Raw genomic sequence first — 22,069 nt, 5'->3', positions numbered from 1 at the left:
TGTACTGTATTTGTAGCTGGTAAGTTATCATGGCAAAAATCCTTTAAATGAAACTTTACTTTTAAAATGTTCAGGCCCTTTCATATTAGATTATAGCTATATTAGTAGCCTTGCTTGTATTCTAAACATACATTTTGGTACAATAATGGTCTTTTCTTGCAGCCTTATCTTACAAGCGCCGTCTCGGCTCTAAAAATATCACATCTGATTATTCATTATTTCAGCAATTTGCCACTTTTGGGTTTATCTTTGCTGTTTAGCCAAAAATTGGCTCATAGTTTGTCCAGGAGACCAGGAGTTCCAAAAGACAAAAAGGGTTTGTCTTTCAGTAAACATCTTAACCAGAAATACAAGTGACAGGAATTTAAGTATTTTAAACAAAAATATTTAGGATAAGATAGATACATTCTTTTCCTTAGCCCAGGATATTAGTTTCTGACATAAGATTTTTTGTTAATGATCATTCAGCCTATGGCCTATGAGTTGCTAAGAAAAATCAAAGAATAAACAAGAATACACCTTCTCCTCATGCACAGTATCTGATTTTGATTGTTCTAATGCAGGAAGGCAGGAAGGAAGTATCATTATTGTGTTGGCTAAGTCAATTTCCTGAACTCTACTTCTATCTATCTCCTCTGTGAGCTAAGCGATCAATCAGCAGCTCATGTTACAATGTCAGAATACATCCACTGTATGTAATGCAAAGCTTGGTGTGAAAGCGCGGGATTTGCTTCGCTACCTGTTGGGACTCTGGATGCACAAAGCAAGAAAATGCTTGTAAGAACTCCATCTGTCATGTTTTGCCACCTTTGCCCCAAACCTGATGTCCCTTTCTGTGATATGGCTAGGTTCTTGGACACGTGGGGGAAGAATCACAAGATATGTAACAACACACTGATGTGACCTCTGGCCTCATAACAATACCTTGTAATTTTTTTTTCATCCAGGCTGCTGGTGTGATTATGTTTATGCGTCTGCTGGGATTATTTTGCTTTGTGATTGGTTACATAAATCTTTCCTTGCAAGAGTGGGTGTGGAAGATAGTGATGTGCAAGCATTAGTCTGGGTATACCCAAGAAACTTCTCTACTGCTTCCTCTTATTTCTTTGCATGTGTATGTGTGTACAAGTGTATTGCAGAAAAACAGTAACATGTGCCCTGCCATCTTTTGTAAGATGATCTTTCCCTGAGGCAAACAAGGGGCATTGCGATTTCTTTTCTTAGCGTTGAGGCGTTTGGTAATGCTGCAGAGAGAGCACACGGATGCCTCTCCTCTGCAAGGCAACATGAACTCTGTGACGCCAATAGTCTTGTGTGCAGTCAGGGCATCCATCTCTGGGTGCCGTGAGGTCAACTCGCCTTCCATTACCTAACCGTCAATATCCATGGGAGATGACCCATGCAAGCACTCTGACAACAGATGCAGAAACTGGTAATGCAGCTTTACTCACTCTGTGTAAACATGGAAATGCTCCTGCGTGGAGGCAACGCTTCAGGCAGATGATGCAGATATAGTCATGGTGACGATGTAACGAGCCCTCTCAGGCACTGATATTGTGTGAAGAGTATAAGATCAAAGACATATTAATGAAAAACCCTGATTGATGATGTACTGCATCATTTTTATCATGGCGCTGAATCCCCTTCTATTTTGAATAGAGTGTCACTAAAATATTTTCCATTGATAATGATGGAGTGACAAAAGGTGACACTTAATTTACCACCATCATAATAGAAACAGTGTCTCCTGCATACATAATTAATCCATGTCTCTTTTTCTTCTTGATAATAGGACAACCTTTATCCACGTCTGTCTTTCAGGACTGTTTGTATTCAACAACTCATAAAAACTCAACAGGGATTGTATGTGTTTCACCTTGAGAGTTACTGAGGCTCTCAGTGGTGCCAGCAGAGCATTGAAGTCACCTATCTGGGGTCTGATGTGAGATCGGGTTTGTCTTGAAAAAGTTGACATCCCTTGAACACTTTCACATTTTACCTGCCTACAAAAACACCATTAGTGTAATGTTTATTTGATTGACAAACACAAAAAAAAATTGCAAATGTGTAAGGCAATAGAATGTATAACATTTCTTTCTTACCCAATTCTACAAATAAGGAGAAATGAGACATTTATCTGTAGTCGACACCTTTGAGGCAATGCTATTTATGTAGAACCACTTTTTGCTGCAATTAAAAATGTGAGAATCTTTCAGTGCAGCTTTTTCTTCATGTTACCCCATAAAAAGCTTTTACATTTAGTGCTGCTTTCTTGGTGAAAGGTGAAACTTCCCTGTCTCAGGTTTTTACACACTTTCATTGTTTATTTTGTTTGTTTCCCCACACGGTATTTACCTCTATCAGCTATGAATGCCTTCCATGTCCATGCTGATAAAAGCTTACGCTCGGCCTTATCCTGCCATCACCATGTGTCAAGGTAGGGGTTGTGTACTCAGAGTGCCATTGGTTATTGTTTGCTAAACATTGTACACTGCAAAAACAATCCAGAAATAAGTAAAAAATGGCTTAAATTAAGTATATTTAGCCTTAATTTGAGCAGGTAAATAAGATGATTTGCCAATGGAATGAGTATTTTCACTCTTAAAATAAGATAGTTAGATAATATTTACTTGAAATAAGACGATAAAATAGTTTTTTCTTATTTTAAAAGGAAATTGTCTTGTTCCATTGGCAAAGTGTCTTACTTACCTCCTCAAAATAAGGAAAAACGCACTTATTTTAAGAAAAAATAACTTATTGAGATTTCTATTTTTTGCAGTGTATTTTTACTTTTTGGTTTATCCAACTAGAGCACCCTCAACTAGATGTTTGCTTTAATCCCCTATGTAAATCATTTGCTGATTCGCTATAAATCTCCGCTAGAGTATTTCTGGTAATTAGGCTCTTCTCTGAATTTTAGTCTCCCACAGCCTGTCGGTTTAGGCCAAGGTTTGGAGTTACACCATAACATTTAATTTCTTTTCTGATAATTGACTGAACAATGAGATCTCAAAAACTTGTTATTTTTTTTATTGCCTGACCCTGTCTAATGTCTTAATATCTTTATTAGTGATTTGTCTGGTGTGTTATCAGGCATTTATGGTGCTGTTAATTCACCAATGTTTAAACCTCTGATGTTTTTAGAGAAACTTTAATAAAATCTGAAAATGACATTACAAGAGAGTGCATTTAGAGGTTTCAGAGTACAGGGATCTGAAAACATAAGCTTAGCATGCTTTCTTTCGTTTCTTTAGTTTGTAACATTTTATAAAACTATGGCTTATTTCCTTCCACTTCATATTTATGAATGTGTGTTGGTCTATCATAAAATCCCAATAAAGTACAAAGAATTTGGTGGTTGTAAAGTGACATCATACTAGAAAATTAATGATCTATAAATAGCACTACATAACCAGCTGTTACTGTTGTTTTTTCCCCACAGATTTTTATTTATAGTATTGCATAGTATGGTGCACTACAAACTGGTATTATGCATAAGAAACTGAATAAGATTCATGCTCCTTGCGTTCCAGAAATAAGCGGGTATCTCAAAACTTGACGCCGTGTTTTCTGCAGGGAAAAGAAGAGCTGTATAGAAAGGTGAAAATGTGTTGAACTCCACCAGCAAAGTGAGGATCTGTTCACTCTATTTTTAACTCAGAATCTTAATGAAACATCCGTCTCACACCCTTGAGCCCTCCCTCCTTTTCCTCAATGTATTCATTCACTGGCAACAGATTTAGTAGGAGGGATGAAGAATGGTGTATAGGCTACTCGTTATTATTATGATGGTAAGAGTGATGATGATCTATAGCTGAAGTCCAAGCAACACTGTTGCCAAAAAGCTGCTCTTTTAAACAAACAAACAAAAAAAAAAAAACACAACAACAGCATTATTCTCATTTAACAGTTTGAATATTTCTTACATCTTACGGATTCCTACTATACTTGTAATTCCATACAGCTGCACAGTTTATTCGGCGAGCAGAAAAATGAACTTATGTCTTCAGACATCTTCATTCATACAATTATTTCCCTTAGCCAATATGGCCAGAACCATTGCAAAGCCATGTATTGCATGGTGAACAATGTTTAGCTGAAAAAGAAAACAAACTATTATTAGATTTTCAGTAAAATGCATATAATTTCTAGTACAGAAGGGAAAGGGAAACGAATGGAATATGGTAACACAGGCATCCCCAAACTCGGTCCTCAAGGCCCACTATCCTGCAGGTTTTAGAGGTTTCCTTGCACAGCACAGCTGATTTTAATTGAAAGCTGATTAGGAGGCTTTGGTCTACTGCAATCATAACCAGCTGTGCTAAAGCAGAGAAACCTCTAAAACCTGCAGGACAGGGGGCATTGAGGACCGAGTTTGGGGATGCCTGTGGTAACATATAGAAACAAAATGGAGCACTAGACTGGAGATAATGATAATTTGCCCCACTTCCAAATTATTCAGAGTAAAAAGCCATTCAAAACTTTACAAATTATAATAACATAAGTTGTATTTTGATTGCACTCTATTCGTTTCTGCTGCTTGTGTCTGACTTGGAATGATATTTCTGGCTCTTTTACTGTATGTACATTTCAAACCAAAACATTAAGGCCCACATATTATTGCCCCATCTTAAAAGTTTAAAAAAATAAAAGCATAAACCATATCAATGTTTTGCACAGATAAATCATTTTTAAGTTGCATAACTGAAACTGGATGTGCAGTTTATCATGTAACCACTGATGGCCAGAAACAGATAACAGGCAGTTTTTTTCTAGAGAAAATTATATTTATTTAATGAAAAATACTAATTGCATGACTGACTGCTTACTAGGAAGCAAGATAAAGAATTCAGTGAACACTTTTGTTACAAAGTTCCTCCTATGCAGAGACATTATACTTATAAGAGGTATTTTTAAAGTTCAGCGCTGATGCATCTATAAGGCTTTAGCCTATTTTCCCTAAATATATGTTGGGTCAGAAGTCCCCACGCTGTTGTGCGGATGTGACATCATGCACGTCCATGTTAAATGGGCCCAACCAAGCAAACACTCGAAACATTACAGTATATTCAAGATGGATTTTGTGGACACTCAGAAGCATCTGGCATCAAGCTCAGGTGAGACACCAATGGCAACTCCATGTTAGGTGAACAAAGTAAAAAAAAAAGAAAATTTTTGTCAAATACCAACAGGAGCTACGAGAAAAAGCTGAAGAGTGCTGCAGTTCTGAGTTTTAGCTACATGTGGCAGTATCATTAGAAAAAAACCATAATGCCTCTTTAAATCAAGAACCCCTCTTTCCAAACAATCATTCCGCATCCTAACCACATAATAATTCGCTTTATTTGCAACTTTTTTTTTCTGTTCCCAATCTAAATAAAGAAATGTGTTTTACTGTGTGTTAGTATTTTAACATCACTTCCAGCCTCAGCGTGTAGCTGTCGCTTCATGTGTGCGGACAAAATATGCTAATTGCAGAAGTACTCAAAGTTTGAGTGTTGTGATAGAAGATGCTCTGTTTTGACACTATATTGCAGGTGTATTCTCTAAAGTAATCTATGATTATGTAGACAAAAAAAGTCTTACACAATACCTTGTTTCCTAGTATACATTATGCTACTCTAAGGACTCAGTTGTTAGGAAGTTTGTGCTGACTCACTTGTGCCTGTACACTTGATAGAGGTTCCGACTGCAGACTGTAAGACGCTTCGTTGCAGACCTGCACATTGGGGTCTCCTTATTCGAAGCCTTACATGCTTGACATGCACGCCCTGCTTTTTTAGAAGTTGACAAATTTTGAGAGGTGAATGCTCACTTAAATTAGCTTTTTCCCCACTTAAAGACCAAGATAAACAATTTTTAATCAATATTTTTTGGGTGATTTTCTTAAAAATTATCACATTATGCATCTCTTACAGGCACTTCACCAAAAGATAAATGCTCACTGTTGAATCTGCTGTTTTGACAATAAAAATACTTTCAAGAAAATAAAATAAACAGACATTTGAAAGTTTGTTTTGTGTGTACTGTTCTCTCTGGCGTTGTACAAAAAAAAGAGAGTTATTGGCTATTTTTGTCATGTATCTAGGTATTCAGTAGGTAATAAATTCACTGTGAGTACTAAAAGCTTAGTAAATTTAAAAATCACACAGCCTCCACTCCCAAATCTGCAAACGTAAGAACATAGCAAAACAAGAAGGTAATTAGCATATATAATACTTCCAAAGAGACATAAGAGATGCCGTCATAAAGAAGTGAAACAATGTTGTTATTTTGACATTTTCTTGTGTTTTTTAACCTTATCCTGTTGAACTGAAAAGAGATTAATTATATAAATGATGTGAATGAACACATGAAAAGACAAACATATTTCTATTATGAAGACTGAGGAAATAAACACTGGAAAGTAAAATGCTCCCAGTATTCTACCTTTCACCTTTAAAGGCTTCGATACATTTCTGGTTCTGACAGTGCAGGAGACCTCACAGTGCAGGTCTGCAATAAAGGGTCCTGAAAGGGTAAGGTCTGCAGCTAGACCGTCTTGGTACACCTAAGAGTATTAATACTGATCAGAATCACAGAAGAAATTGAAATATCTAACTAACTGCTGCCAAATAGCATTTCTAATCAAAAGTCCATGTCCTAAAATGTTGTTTTCAACAGTTATGACTGAATGTAGAGCCCTTTTAAATCCTACTGTAGAGTGCCAGTTTGTTATGTGCCCAAGTGACTGCTCTCAGTCTAAGCTTTTGTCTTATTTTAACCTACTCTTGTCAATTTTTGTTTTTCAAACAGCACACTTACTCTTCTGCACATTTTGGCTGTGTTTTGCACAATTATTGCTTCACCACCTTTTAAAATTTATCTTGGTTTTATTGATGAAAATTAAGCCTGAACATAAAAAGAAAAATGTTTTAGGTGCTCCATACCAGCAGCAAAATATATTCCACCCATCACCTATACTCCACCTGCTCCCTGACTCTCCCAAATCCAACTAATTATGGGTGTCAAGGGGAGGGTGGAGGTTTGACAGGACCCAAATGCAGACACAAAGCTAGAGAAGGTTACTTAAAGGTTTAATTAACCAAAAGTTAAACAAAAGCAAAAATCCCAAAATGCTCAAAACCAAGAATACTCACAACCAGAAGGGGACAAAGTAATGACGACCAACCAGCAAAGAGTGACTGAACAGGAGGAGATTATATGAGAGAGAAACAAAGACCAGGCTAATGAGGAGAGTGGGAGCAGGTGTGATCAGGGGCAAGAAGGGAGCAAAGGTAAAGGAGTCTGACACAAGAGGGCAAACAGGAAATATCTAAGAACTCAAACAGTATCAAAAATACCTAGAACACAAGAATCATAATAACACCCATGAAAACTCAAAAATAAAACTTGAATAAAACCAAAACCATGACAATGGTGAGGTTAGATGGAGTGATCCCCCCAAACCAATCTCTGCTTTGGACCCTATGCAATTTATGGCTGAGCCTAATCTGGAGACTAAAGACCATTTATAATAAACAGTTTCAAAATAAAAAGTTTAGAATAAACTTTCAATAAGTCCTAAGCTGCAGCTTAATCACGTTTTAACGCAATGTTTCATCTAAAGCCAAAGGAAATCAGAGTCACTCCACTGGAAACAGGGAATATAAATGCATTGGCCATATAGGGAGATAACTTTTGCCTAACTGAGCTTTGTTTATAAACAGGCTTAAGCCCAGTTCTCTGTCCAGTGACGCGAATAACTATGAGTGGGAATAATAGGTTTTTGGCTGTTTGCAATCGGGTGGGTCAGGGAGGTGATGTGCGTCGCCCAGAAGATACGCGCACATGCATGCAGAGCAAACCCAGCAGCAGCAGCAGGAGGAGGGGGAGTGGGGACGGCCGAGGCGTCTGTGGTTGGAGGTGTGTTGCTGAACTACAGGACTTGCTCTTTGGTGCCAAGTTCGACGGCCTGCTGAGAGGAAGATCTGCTGTAATTGCTTCTCAATGAAGGCTCACCAGCAGCAGCAGCAGCAGCATTTCCCTGGAGACTTGGAGGACAGGCTCCATGAGTTGGACGCGCTTCGGCTTTAAACGCCTGCTTTGCTATTCTCTTCTGGTATAAACCAGCTGCTGGTGGAGTGGGACTGTCGGAGCATCATATCTTGGTGTTAGAGATCAAAGAAAGAGATTGGTGCGACTTGCTGGGAGTTTAATCATCTCGGAGAAGTTGAACGCGGATTTCAACATGAGCGAGCTGGAGGATGACTTTGCCAAGATCCTGCTGCTGAAGGAGGAAAGGATACGAGACTTGGAGCGGCGGCTGGCGGACCGGGAGGACGAGATCCATGAGCTGAAAAGGAAACTGCACAAATGTCAGTCTGTCCTGCCGAGCGCGCAACTTATCGGACCCCGGACCCGCAGGGCTCAGGGCATCTCCGCGGAGCCCCAGACGCACCAGGACCTGTCCAGGCAGGCGTTTCGAAAATATCCTAAGTCTGACTGGTAAGAAACGCTCTCTTGCGTAACATGCGTGTCCCATCTCTTATATTTGAGTGTTTTGTTGTTGTTTTTTTCTGCTCAAATCAAATATTTTCCATTGATATTTTAAATCAATGTTAAGCTTTTAACAGAGTTTCAGGGTAGAAATTGATCAAGCCTGTTTACACATGGGTTTATTTGCAATTCATCCACCAAATTGTGTGAAAAATAAATAAATACAACTTTTTACTCCGTTCTTTATCAAAAACTGGAGATTTGGAGCTTTGTCATGAATGGAGGAGTACTTTCATTCTTAGGGTGAATGACGCAGCTTCTGAAAGAGCTTCCTAATTGATCAGATCCATCACTCCGGTCCCAGAGGACGCAGACTGGAGGAAGTGCTGTGCATTATTGGCTTTTAGTAGATGGAAGCTGAGGACCCAAAGTGCATGTCTGAGGATATTTAATACTCCATTAGAAAGCGCTTTGTTTGACCATATGCTTCCTTCATCACCTTCAGACGCTCGTTTTAGGTTCACACGGCCTTATTTTCAGAGGTTTCATGAGGTTGAGGTCATCACCATATTGCAGCTTTTACATCACCCTTTATTCACTTTGTCTATGCAGTTTAATCACAGACTGAAAACTTTGACAGGCTTCATCTTTTATATTCACCAACATCAAAAATGACTTGTCATTTGGAGGTCTGTCTGACACATACTGTGCACTCAGAGGAAGCATGGTTCTGTTGACACTGTGCCATAAACAATGAGGTTAATTTGATTGAAGTGGCTAGACAATTTCCAAACTTCATTTGCATCAATAAAGAGCATGCAGGGGAAGTCCACACTGTGCTCATTAGATGATGAGATGCTCATTAAAATCTATCTATCTATCTATCTATCTATCTATCTATCTATCTATCTATCTATCTATCTATCTATCTATCTATCTATCTATCTATCTATCTATCTATCTATCTATCTATCTATCTATCTATCTATCATCCATCCATCCATCCATCCATCCATCCATCCATCCATCCATCCATCCATCCATCCATCCATCCATCCATCCATCCATCCATCCATCCATCCATCCATCCATCCGACCTCCTGCAGCTGTTGGTTCTCCTTCTTTAGACTGTTTTCCCTTTTAAATCAGTCAGCTGATGAGTCATGGGAAATGCTCAAATGTCTTTCCAGTGAACAAACAGATTAATTGTGTGTAATGAACAAGCAAAGATGATCACCATCTCTGTGTGGAAGAAGGCTGAGCACCGGCCAGGACATAGACAGTGTGTGACCCTCCTCCATTAAGAGTCAGGACGTGGCACCGTGGAGCCGCTGGAACGCCTCTGTGTGCTTTCTCCAGATTCAGCTGCATGGAGATACAGATCCTATTTCCATTGATCTGTATAGGAAAAGGGCTGAGCTGGATGGCTGGAGAGGTGAAATTCAAAGCGCAGAGGAGCTTTGAAGGACAGTAGGAGAGCCGTCTCCTGAGGAGTTGAATGCAGGGATGCTTAGGGGACCTTAGAGGGCCTGAAGGCAGGTCTGGGCTTCCTGGCATCGGAAGTTCACTTAGCAGCTTTTTAGGTGCTGCCTTCTGTTGACAAACATACAACAAATGTTTTTAAGTAGCTCAAACGCAAGCAGCATTTCAGTTAATTTTAACACCGTACTGTTTTATTTGTGGAAAAATACAAAGAAAGATTTTAGTAAAATAGATGCAGAGTATTTACTGATTTAACAAGACAGTCTGGTGCACTGCTGAACAGATGTTCCCCACATATGCTCCACAAAACAAGTTCATTTAAAAATTGCAATTTCTAGCTACACCTTTGCATGACTTTTTTATTATATTGTAATGTCCTTTTTAAGAATCAAACATTTGGTTTATAGAATTTCTTTCTTTTAAATACATTTCCATTTATCATTGTCTGAAATGTTCTTATTTCAAATGCTAAGTCAGTAGAAAACAAACAGCTTATGCTTACATTTCTCCATATGCACAGATGGCTGGCATTGCATTCTTATTTATATTGTACTTCAAATGAAACAACTTAATTTAACTGATTTTCTGCCACCAGGCCATAGTTTGTATGTCTTTTTGTTTCCCTGGTTTATACAGACTGATATATTTCGCCCTCTAATGCTGTTTGAAATCAATATTTCCAAAGGAGCCTATTCTAACATTCCTGGTTCAGTTATTATTGGATACTGCAATTTAATTCTTTTTTTCCCAAGTTAGCTTTAATTTATTTGGACTTATCTTCTTTTTACCAGCAAACTATAAACATTTATAAATAATGCAACCATTTTTGGCATTTACTTATTCATATTTAGTTACTTTAACACAATTGTTTATGTCCTACCTGCTAACATGCAACGTTTTTTTTTAAAGTAACTAGATATGATTAAGTAAATGCCACAAATGGTTGCATTATTTTTTTCAGTCATATAAAGATGCTAGATCAATAAGCATATATTATAAAACTGGTGGTGTTATGTTCCTGTCAATTCTTAGCTCCTGATTATTGATTTTATTTCATTTAATATTATAAATCAGACCACAAGCAGAAGATATACCATTTGCTTGATTTCTGGTTTGCCCTACAGAATAAAAATAAATAAATACATAAAAGTCAGTAGTGGAAAATTCATTCAGCATGGTTGAAATTCAGAATCAATTTTTTTTTACTTCATATTCAGTGTTTCATTTTATTTAGTATATATTTTAATTTCCTACAGCGACATGTTTTAAATATATTATTTCTGCGACCAGGAGCGTCGCCCCCTTTACCTTGGTCGCTACCTTCCACCGCCACCAGAGGGCAGCTGTGACCTATTTCTCCGCCATGTGTCTGAGTTCTGAACTGTTTACATTCCTTCTGTCAGGAAAAAAAAGAAAAAGAAATGCCTTATTCACACAGGCGTTTCCCACCCAACCAGGGAAATCTCTTCCCCCTCAGCTTTAGTTCATACCTGTCAGCTACCACCTCTCAGCTGTAATTGCTGTTTTTAGCCTGGACCCCCACCCCCCTCTCCCCACACCATATCAGATTGTCCTTGGCAGATAATACTCCCTCTAAATTTGTCCAGCTCACACAGAACCAAATTCTTTTCACGGAGATGACTCATTGGGACCGTGCGGACAGATAGTTCAGAGTGCACACCACATTAGATTTGATGAGGTCTGTGGAAGATCCTCTTGGTTCTGGCACCTTTTACGCGCTCTACTTGTCACAACATATTTGCAGGATGGAACTGAAACATCCCTTCCCATTAATCACATCCGTTTTGCGTTTTAATTTTCATCTATTGGTTTGTCATGTGCAGCATTGGGACCAGTTGCATATATTTCTGACAAACATAAGCAGACAAACAGAAGACAGACAGAAGCAGATGCTCATTTCTGCAGGTTCATTAAGCACCACATCACCTCCAGCTTCCATTACGACTCATTTATTTGGAACTCCATACCGAAGTATGGCTTTCTCACTGACTTCATTATTCATGTGAGACAAAGCGCCGCTCTCTTTGGTGTGCCAAACTGCACTGTGCCACAAATTCCTGTAGGCGCCCTTCTCGCCATGCGCTCTCTCCGGGTCGCAGCTTGACGCACTCGGGGAGGACGGTCCACCTTTGCCACATCGCAGAGGGACTGAGGAGGAGGGTGAGAGAGAAAGAGAGAGAGAGAGAGGAGCAAACTTTGCACGATTACGATTGACACGTTTTATGACAGTAAAGGGGAAGCCTAAACTAAGCATCCGTCTGGAAGCGAGGGTTTCCCCCACTCAGCGGAGAAAGGAGCTGCATCCTCTAAAGCTGTTCATGCCGGATAAAGTTTGCGCGCAGCTTGTCAGAGGAAAGAGGAAAAGGATTCGATCGAACGCGTAAACTTGTAGGAAAAGTCGCACAGAAATGGGAACACTGCGTGACCTCCAGTACGCGCTCCAGGAGAAGATTGAGGAGCTGCGCCAGAGGGACGCGCTCATCGACGAGCTGGAGCTGGAGCTCGACCAGAAGGATGAGCTCATCCAGAGGTTGCAAAACGAGCTGGACAAATACCGTTCCATCATTAAGCCGGCGACCCAACAGGTCCACAAGCAGACCGAGCTGCAGGAGCAGCAGCGGACCAAGAGACAGGCGATCTCCGCCGAGCCCACTGCCTTTGACATCCACGACCTCAGCCATGTCACCCTGCCTTTTTACCCCAAAAGCCCACAGTAGGTGTTCGGAATCTTCTGCTCCTAAGAATAACTACCCTATAATTTGTATGCGTTACCCCATTTTTTTCCCCACCTGTGGGAATCTTGTGCGTAATATTGCTCGTGGTGTAGCAGGTGTTTCACCTGTAGCGCACACAGAAAAGGATGCACGCACAAACTCATCGCGCACACACACACGTCAGATTATTTTGGCAACTGTTTTGCCCTAGAAAGGATTTTTTTGGTGCTTCTTTATTTCAGAAAAACAATGCAATTCTCAATATCAATAAAACTCCTTATATTAAAATGCAGAAATGCGCAGAAAACCTCCAGCCTCATTCCACCAACCTGGAATAATAGATGGATGTAGATAATGGCTGCAGCTCTGTTTAATGTACCAGCGCCTGTTTTATACAAATTCTGACGGCGTGACAGGCAGTTTAATAGCATAGCTGTGCGTGTTTACTCTAGAGACCTCATTCCTCTTCTCAAACTCTCAAGCAAACAGGGTCCCCTGCTCCACTTTATTGGCAAGAAGAGGTCAGAATATTCCAGCTGTGCGTGTGGTTTCGGCCTATGTTGAGCTATGCACTTCCTTATTGAAAGGTGGACAGGAAGAACATTCTTCATGTCTCAAGTAAATAACTTTTTTTTTCCACTTTGAGCTGTGGAAATGCAAGAGGGGGGTTAGGGAAATCACCAATTTGGATGAAACGTTGAGATGAGATGGTGAAATGCATGCAAACAAGCCTGTGAGGATCTTATCAAAGCAGATTCAAATCTGACAGCAGTTATTTGTTTGAGCACAAAAAGGCTATTAGTCTGTGTCACACCTGTCTGCTCTGTGCTGGAGAAAACACAGACAGACACTTTTCTCTTCTTTCTATTTTTAAATCCGTTTAATCATTGACAGTGGTCTGGAATGGAAAATACAGGAAACACACTCAAGTGACCATTTCATTATGATAATCACTCTTCCCTCGGAGTCTTTTTTTTTTGTATAAGTGCACATTTATCCATTCAGAAATTACTTACTGGAAATCTAGTGAGGTAGTGACTTTAAATTTAAGTAATTGACCAGAACCTGGAGGACTGTGCTGCATGTTAATGGTTCTCTGACTCTTCCACTATCGACTTTAGCAGAATGTCCAGTTTATCATATGAGCAACATGGCTCAGCCTCCAGGGTGCAATTTTACTTGTGGATAGCAGCACAGAAACCTGGACTACAAAGGAAGTTATTGCATTTTAACACACGTATTTTGTGAAGCTAAAAAAATATCAAAATGTTAATTGATGCGTTTATACCAGTGATGGCAAGTCTTATTTTATACACATTTAATTTTTACTTACTGCAAGTAGTTTTTATTTTATTTTTTTGCCTGAAATACCATTGAGAGAAAGACTGACAGAAAACAAGGTTGTTCCTTGTAATTGTGGAGACAAATAACAGGTTTTTCAGTCAAAAGGATCTTTTTTAAATGTTTTTTATGCTTAATTTCTGTTTCTTTGTTCTTAAAGTTTGGCTTTTTGCTTGCTTATGTGAAATCCCACTAAATAATTAGTTGAACCATTTTTGCATATAGCTTCTCTTAAGTAGCCTACCTTTTTGATGACGTGAAATTGTGTCTTTGAATTATATTTTTGTTTTGTCTGGAACATTTGGTTTAAGAAAATTATAGCTTCACAGTTTGCTAAATACAGAGGTATTTTTTGCTCTAAATACTTTTGTCTCATTTCTGTCTTCGCTTGCATTGATTTATAAACGGAAATGACAAGCATGCTCGTATTCCTCAGAAGCAGACTCATTACTGTTTCATTATGTTTTTGTAGCGCAGTGATAATGCCTGTTGCGTTTGGCTAAATGTTTTTGTTTTTCTTCCCTTTTTTACCTACTTCATCTTCTTTATGAGGATCATTGAGTGTTATTTGCACATACGTTATCCATATATTGCTCTTTCCTTGTCTCATTTCTGTCAGGCTCTCTCACATGTTTTCCTTTTTTTTTTCTCTTAAAAGAGCATATTTTCTCCTTTTAAGGAAGACTGAACTTGCTCAGGCTAAACTTTACTGGTAGATGAAAGCAAATATGTCACTCTCACATAGAAGAGGGAGGCAGATGTTTTTTTATTGGGTCTGGTTGGAAAAGGTTGGCTCAACAATGGCTGCAATCAGGACTGCAAGGCTGGAGGTCTCAGCTTGAAATGTTACGGACCAGGGTCAAAAAGACTCATTTCAGATCAATAGAGGTTGCTTTTTTTTTTCCAACTGGTTCTGGGTAATTTAGTTCACATAATCAAGACTCTACAACAGCAAGAAATTAAAACTATTTTTATCATCACTATCTCAGGGTTATCAGAGTCCAGAAACACTTTTTTATTAAAGTTTACTCCTGAAAATTTAATAGGAAGTTTCAAGATTAAAATTGTAGCAATCTTACCTCTCTGACAAATAAAGGATAAAGGTTTTAACAAAGATTAAGGAGTGAGAATATAAAACAGCTGCAACACTTCAGTCCTTTCATATTAAATCTTGCAGCTGCATGATCAGATTTTCAAAGGCAGACTTCACATATCTAATGAGTGTTCTGTGATCAGCCAGCTATAGTAGTAAAAGTGAGATTTTTTATTTTATTTTTGTCACAGTTCAGCTTTTCAAACCTATTGTTGATGATTTCAATAAAAAATAGTTTTTAGAGAGAGAAGAGGGAAACAATTTAGCAGGGGAAATTTATCTTTTAAACTCAGCAATACAGTTATGGCATAGTTTAGCAGATGAATGTAACATAGAACCATAAATCAATTTAGAATACACAAAATGTATTTTTTTATGAATATAAAGATGAATTATTGGTGTTTTTGAGGGTTGTGGAAAATGGCATTTTGCAAAACTTATACTACTCATTTGCTGACTTTGCCATAGCAGAAAAGTATCCTTCTATCTAGTCCCTTTCAAATATAAAAGAAGGAAAATAAAAAAAAGATGTGATTTACTAACTATTTGAATTCATTTTGTTATGTTTGAATGCAAAAAGTTAATACAAATAAAGATAAAATGCAGTTAAAAAGAATGCTGGTTCTGTTTGAAAATGACTGCAACCCCTGTTAAATAATTAATCTAATGTGGTTCATTACATTTTTTATTCCAATTAAACTGTTTGGTTACTTCTGGATATGTAAAATCAGAAAATGCTGTGATTTAAGGTGATCTGACAGCATGAAATAGAACAAAGGATTCTGAAAACAACACATGATGCCTCCATCTGAGGAAATCAAAAAGTAATTGACTTATCATGTACTAGTCTGGAAATTGTATCAAATCTGCTTAGGAACTAGTGCTAAAGGTTGGTTATTCTAGAAATCTATTAATCTAGTGATTTTTCAAAAGAAAATCATAACAGAGACACTAATTTTGAATTAACACACTGTTTTTAAACTTAGAAACAAATTAATGCACATTTTCAATGCATTGTAAATGTAGAAAACTGGTAAAAAAAAATGAATTCAGTGCTTAGACAGGCAGCTGGAGGAGCTCTGGCTACAGACAGAAGGTTTTTTCTCCCAACTGCAAAATGAATCGAATAATTTTTAAAGTTTTGGCTTCATTGCTGCATGAGAAGGTTGATCTTTCACCAATAGCCTTTTTAGAGTCTACATAAATCATTTAACAGTAATTGGTGCACCTAATTAGTCAATGAATATTTTTATAATTGATTTAACCATTTATTTTACCCCTCTTTGTGATTTTAGTCAGCTACAGTTATAGTGTAGTCATGAATGGCTTTAAAAACTATAAATAAGCTATTCGTATAAACTATTTGAATGTAGACATTAAAACGGTACGCTAAGAGATTTATATAGTGTTTTTCTATGATATTCTATGCACATTATTTAAAATGCATGAGAGTTATGGTATTTTTTCCATTTTGCTACCTTAACCTTTTTGCCTGTTTTAAAGGTGAATCTGGTATTATTAGACATCTACCATAAAATATGTCCTGTTTTCAGGGGCTTTGTTTGTTTTCAAAAAACACACCTGGTATATAGAAGGATATGAATCACATACTGTTAAACGGGAAAAGAACATTACTCTATATAAAGTCCTTAAAATTTGATATACAGTTGAATTAAATCATTGCCAGATTTGTGAATTTTCCTTATCAAAAGGCAAATAATGAAATCTCATAACACTGGATTGAAACAATATGATTTTTTTCATAAACCTGAAGAACTTTTAGAATATAAAAGATAAAGGGAAAAACTTCTTGAGGAACCCTGTTGTGTTGAAAGAATCAATACATAAAGATTTTACTCTCTCTGGCTGACAAGTATCTCTTGCTGCAATGAATGAGCCTCAACCAGCAATCTGGGTTTTGGCAGATTAAATATACTGCAGCAAAGTGAAAAAAAATCTAAGATAAAACTGGCATTTTGTTTGGTCATACATTTTAAGAGAGTTTCGATTTTTCACAACTTTTTAGTGGGAGATGAAGTGATGGCAGTAAAACAGATATATATAAACATGTTTTTAAGATCCTAACTTACTAAGGAGGAAGACTGTTAGTTAACGTCATTTTTGGAATTTAGCCCCTTGGTCAAATAGGAAAAAGTCTGGCGATTTCAAAGGTTATATTCTCTGCAAAAAGCAGGTTCTTTTGTCCTTAAAAGTTCATACATGACAAGAAGTAAGGCTGCGCCTATAAAGCACAGGATAATAAACACATGAATGTGCAGAGGAGTTTGTTTTAAAAACACAGACTGAGCTCAGTACAGCACTGAAAATAAATCTGGGCACTGCTGATATGGTAGCTTGACGTTGTGTTTTTGTAGCTGTGTGGTTTCTGCTGCTCGCTGGTATTCCAGTGAGTGCTGCTTTCTAAACGTTCAGGTTGTTTACCCTTTTATTTCAAACTGATCGAGGTGACCAGCCTCTACAGTAAACCGAAAAATGCCATCAAGCTGAAAAAGAAAAAAGAAAAAGCTGTTGTCTACATTTTTATTAAATCAAACACACCACATAAGAGGTATTTATTCAGGTTATTAGGGTGGAAAGGATTCTTGTCTCTGTGGTAGTGGTCTCTTCTTTTGGAGTATCACTGACGCTGGTTATTAGCGTCATTCATTTAGCCCACATGCTGTCAGAAGCACCAGTGTGTCGCCCAGCTGAGCAGCTCAGAAGCTGGTGAAGACATACTTGAATGAATGAGGGATCCCCGGTCACCCCCTCATCGCTCCAGTCTCTCTTCAGCTCTTTCAATTGTAGAGGATCAGACTAGCACTTCCTTTGAGGTTTTATAATTCATTGCACCTGGCCTGCATTCACCTTCTGTCAGAAGGGAAAATCTTTATGAAGATATATCTCCCCCTCAGGAAAATCGGTGGCGTTTGATGTGTACTCGCTGATTTCAATGATAATTTTCCATTTCTTTATGTTGCTGCCATTCATTTACCCTGCTTCTTCTTTTGGGCTTTCCGTCTGACCGCTCACACTGCTGTGATGTTGGTTTTAAAGTTCATTTTCTTCCAGTCTTGTGTATTGATTGGATAAAACCGATGGAATAGCCTTAATGCCTCTGCAGTCTGAGTGCTAATTTGGCTTTCAGACATGCATCCTGAATATCCATAAATCTACTTCCACAAGGCTTAGATTAAACCTTTTTATACCTTGAAAATTGAACAGCACAAAAAAGTTTTTATCTTGGCTTCTTATTAATGAGGATTTGCTTTTGGAAAAAAGTCATGCTGTTTGAATTTAGATAGTCATTACCAAATGAAAGAGATCTACATGTTGAGCAGGTCAATGTCCTTAGGAATATTGAAGCAATTTTTATTTTTTATTTTTTTACATAAAATTGTGCTAATTAGATCTTTTATTAATGGACACATGATAAAGAGTTTTTTTCCTTCCTATTTTGTTATGTTACTATAAAAAATTCAATTTCACCTTCTAGATTTTTTTTTTGTGAGGAACCAACACAAAGAGAGCATAATTTGAAAGAAAAGGATAAAAGGTTTTAAAAATGATTCCCCATCAAAAATCTAAAACCCAGTGGAATATGTATTTATATAGCTCTTACTTTTTCAGGTATGCATACATAAAAAACAACCCTCTGATCATCACTTTTGTTTAATTAAACTCCTCCATAAATGCAGATGTTTGAGGAAGACCACAGAGGTTTGCAAGAAAACATTTGGAAACACAAAGTACATAAAAAATCAAGAAATGAAGAAGACTTTAAAGCAGGATTTATCATCAATATCATGTTTTTTCAAGTTGTATAAATCTGTTAGAGACGCACCTCAGCTTTAGAATCAGTGAAACGTACAACCAAAAAATATTAACTTAGTGGGAATATATAGAAATGTTCAAGACTTAATTCAGACCCTCTTTTTTGCTTTGCTTACAGGTCCAAGGATTTGATCAAAGAAGCAATCTTGGACAACGACTTCATGAAGAACTTGGAGCTGTCGCAGATCCAGGAGATTGTGGATTGCATGTACCCTGTGGAGTATGGGAAGGATAGCTGCATCATTAAGGAGGGCGACGTTGGGTCGCTGGTGTATGTAATGGAAGGTAAAATTAAACTCCCGCAGTAGCAAAAAACACACTTTTGAAATAATAATTAGTTTAAACAGAAAACCAAAGATGTAGGAAGTAGCACAAGAATAGAGCTTAGACTATAACTAGCATTTACCCTGAAATACATGACGCAAGCGCTTTGTGTCATCATGCAGTTCACAGATTTTTTTTGCTGATTTTATTTAATTTTTTTTTCTGCGCAGCTACTGACTCATTAACTTTATTTTGAAGAATATGTTTCATTAGCCTATTATACAAGGCAAGAACATGATAATGTGTATTTCAACACTGAGGGCAGGTTTGCCTCATGATTTTTGACTAAAGGTGCTGTGTTTTAATCCCTTAACAATTATTTTTCCCTGATGGTAGATATGACCTCAAAGTGTCTCATTGAGTGACTTAAAGCTGGAATAAATCATTATATTAACACGGTGGATATTGACAGGTATGAAGCCATAAAATAGGATAGAGCACCCTGCACTGAAGTTCCACTTAATGTAACTCGTTTAGTAAAGTACTTTTACAGGTTTATGCTTAACACTGTCAGAAAAAGGTTGTAGAAGTAGTGCTCTATAAGAAATAAATTATCAAACAACAACCGTTTCTCACTTAGTGTTTGAACGCTAAGGTGACCAGATGGAGGTCTGGAAGGTTTTATACCAATTTCCCTTTTAAAGACTGGTTCTGTGGGACTCTTGGCGGATCTTTGGAGAAATATTTAGGCATATATGGTCAAAGTGTCCCAGCTTCACCTTGTGCTTCATTTCTTGAAGGAAATAAAGTCGTTTTTTAATGTTTGCATTTAATCTTTTGTTTCAGTTAAAGCCATCCTTTTTTAATGTCAGAGGTTGTGTGTTATCGTGATGGACTGGGCTGTGATGGAACGATACCCGACTTCACCCAGAGGGAGTGATCAAAATGCCACAAGCTGGTGAATTTTTGATACTCCAAATATGTTTTCCATTAAAAGCGCCAAAAAACGATCCTCTTTCAGAGCCGGATCAGCCAAAGCTTCTGAGACCTTCAAATTGTTTTTTAAAACAGATGAGGAATTTAAAAATTGCAGTCAAACAGGATTCACATAAGGCAAGTTTCCTAATATTAAGTGATTATATGGCACTGTGGACCACCAGGCTATATAGATTAAGTGGTTATAAATAATAAAACAATATAATTTTGTTGCAAATAATAAAAAATAAAAAAAATATTGGAAGCATATAAGAAATAGACAGCAGTTTATTTCTTAGACTTTGTATTGTTTGCTTTTGTGTGAATTGTCATATAAATATCTACATGGTTATGTTTTCATTACCCGGGTAAGGCTATTTATAAAATACAGCTTTTGTAGTGATTAATCAGCACATACTGCTTTGTTTATAGATGTCCTCTGTCCTTATTGAGTAAATTAAAATGGGTTCGGGTTAATAAAAATGCATCCATTTAAACAAAGGAGTGAGCTTTTCTACTTTCACATTTAACAAGAAGAACAGGCAGGAGTTTTGCTCACCCACCAAAAACTGAGTTTTTTTGTAGTTGCTTTTAATACAAAAATGTCTGATGGTATCTATAATAAATAGGTCAATAATTATTCTTCTCAAACTTTCCCACTGCATGGTTATACTTAAAATCGCCTCCAGCATGACAGAACAGATAAATTTAATAAAGATATGTGTAGTCAGTCACTGAATAAGCTTAACTCCCTATACTTGTTCTTGTTCTACTCTATGATTATGTTAGACACACTTCCAGCATTTTGCGCAGACAAGTTTTAATAAATCCCAATTTATTTTGCACGGCTTGCAAAACTGTGTAATAGTTCCTGCATCTTATTTTGTTTTCCTTCTAGAGTTTTAAGCTTTTAGACCCTTTACTAAACAATTCATATTAAAACAGACATAGCAAACTTCAGCCTGTTGCGCTCATGTAAACACAATATAGCAGAAGAAACAAAACTTTATATACTTGCAACTTCACTTATCTTGCAAGACTTTTTACCAACAATTTCTATCAAAATAGAATGTTAAGATGCTATCATTAGCCTAACATTTATTCAGTCTGTTGCGGCATCAGCAGGAGCAAGATCAGAGTCTAGCTATAAATGTTGTTTTCTGAGAAACCAAATATTGGTTTTCAGTATATGTAAGCCATAATCATGCAAAGAACAACCAACAAAAGCGTGAAATATTTTACTTTCTATGATGATTAAAATCAATCTAAATTTCACTTTTCTGAAATAAGTGACAAAAAACATTAATCTTTTAATGGTATTCAGTTTGCTTGAGATGTTGTGAGATGATGATTTGTTGAAGTGATGCCTTAGCTCCAAATGTTATTGTTATTGGAAACTTAAAGGTATTGTGGAGAAATTTCCTGGATTTTTGAAAAGACCAGCCCTCTCCACTAAAAAAAAAGATGCACATGTACATGCACAAGTCCATTTCTCCTCGTGCACACTCTGCTTATAATTTGCTGTTTGCATCGCTCATACACTCTTACTGTCCAAAGAAAGATTTGCAGTTTTTCCACTAAGACAGACTCACCACCAGTAAGTGCAAATGGAGTGAAAGATATAGGACTGCCTTACGTAATCATATCTCCAAAATGATTGACAATTAGGAGGACCACTTATTTGAATGATCCACCCGGAAAAAGAACATCCTCCATTATACCTTTAACCATCCATCCATTATCTTACACGCTTGTCCCAATTGGGGTTATACCTTTAACAAAACATAAAAAAATCTGCAAAAATGATTTTGCACCCATGTTACAGTTAAGATTAGTATACTTATTGCACATAGATAGAAGCAGTCCC

At 37.4% G+C, this 22,069-nt stretch overlaps 1 protein-coding gene across 2 annotated transcripts in view; it reads left to right on the top strand.

Moving 5' to 3' along the window:
- The first annotated feature begins 7,843 nt into the window (after window positions 1–7,843).
- LOC119790862 (cGMP-dependent protein kinase 1) overlaps window positions 7,844–22,069 on the top strand; it is a 121,529-nt gene continuing 107,303 nt past the window's right edge. Inside the window, exons 1-2 of one of the 2 annotated variants that reach the window (XM_038296594.1) lie at window positions 7,844–8,487; window positions 19,082–19,248. In XM_038296594.1, the coding sequence (XP_038152522.1) occupies window positions 8,231–8,487; window positions 19,082–19,248 (424 nt within the window). In that variant the 5' untranslated portion in view covers window positions 7,844–8,230. Of the gene's footprint in view, window positions 8,488–12,082; window positions 12,695–19,081; window positions 19,249–22,069 lie in introns of those variants that run through there. The other variant, XM_038296593.1, reaches the window with a different exon arrangement.

Source organism: Cyprinodon tularosa, unplaced genomic scaffold (assembly GCF_016077235.1).
Source record: "Cyprinodon tularosa strain WSP-4 unplaced genomic scaffold, ASM1607723v1 ctg372, whole genome shotgun sequence".
In the NCBI taxonomy this organism is placed as follows: Eukaryota; Metazoa; Chordata; class Actinopteri; order Cyprinodontiformes; family Cyprinodontidae; genus Cyprinodon; species Cyprinodon tularosa.
This window is presented reverse-complemented; position numbering and strand designations above follow the sequence as displayed.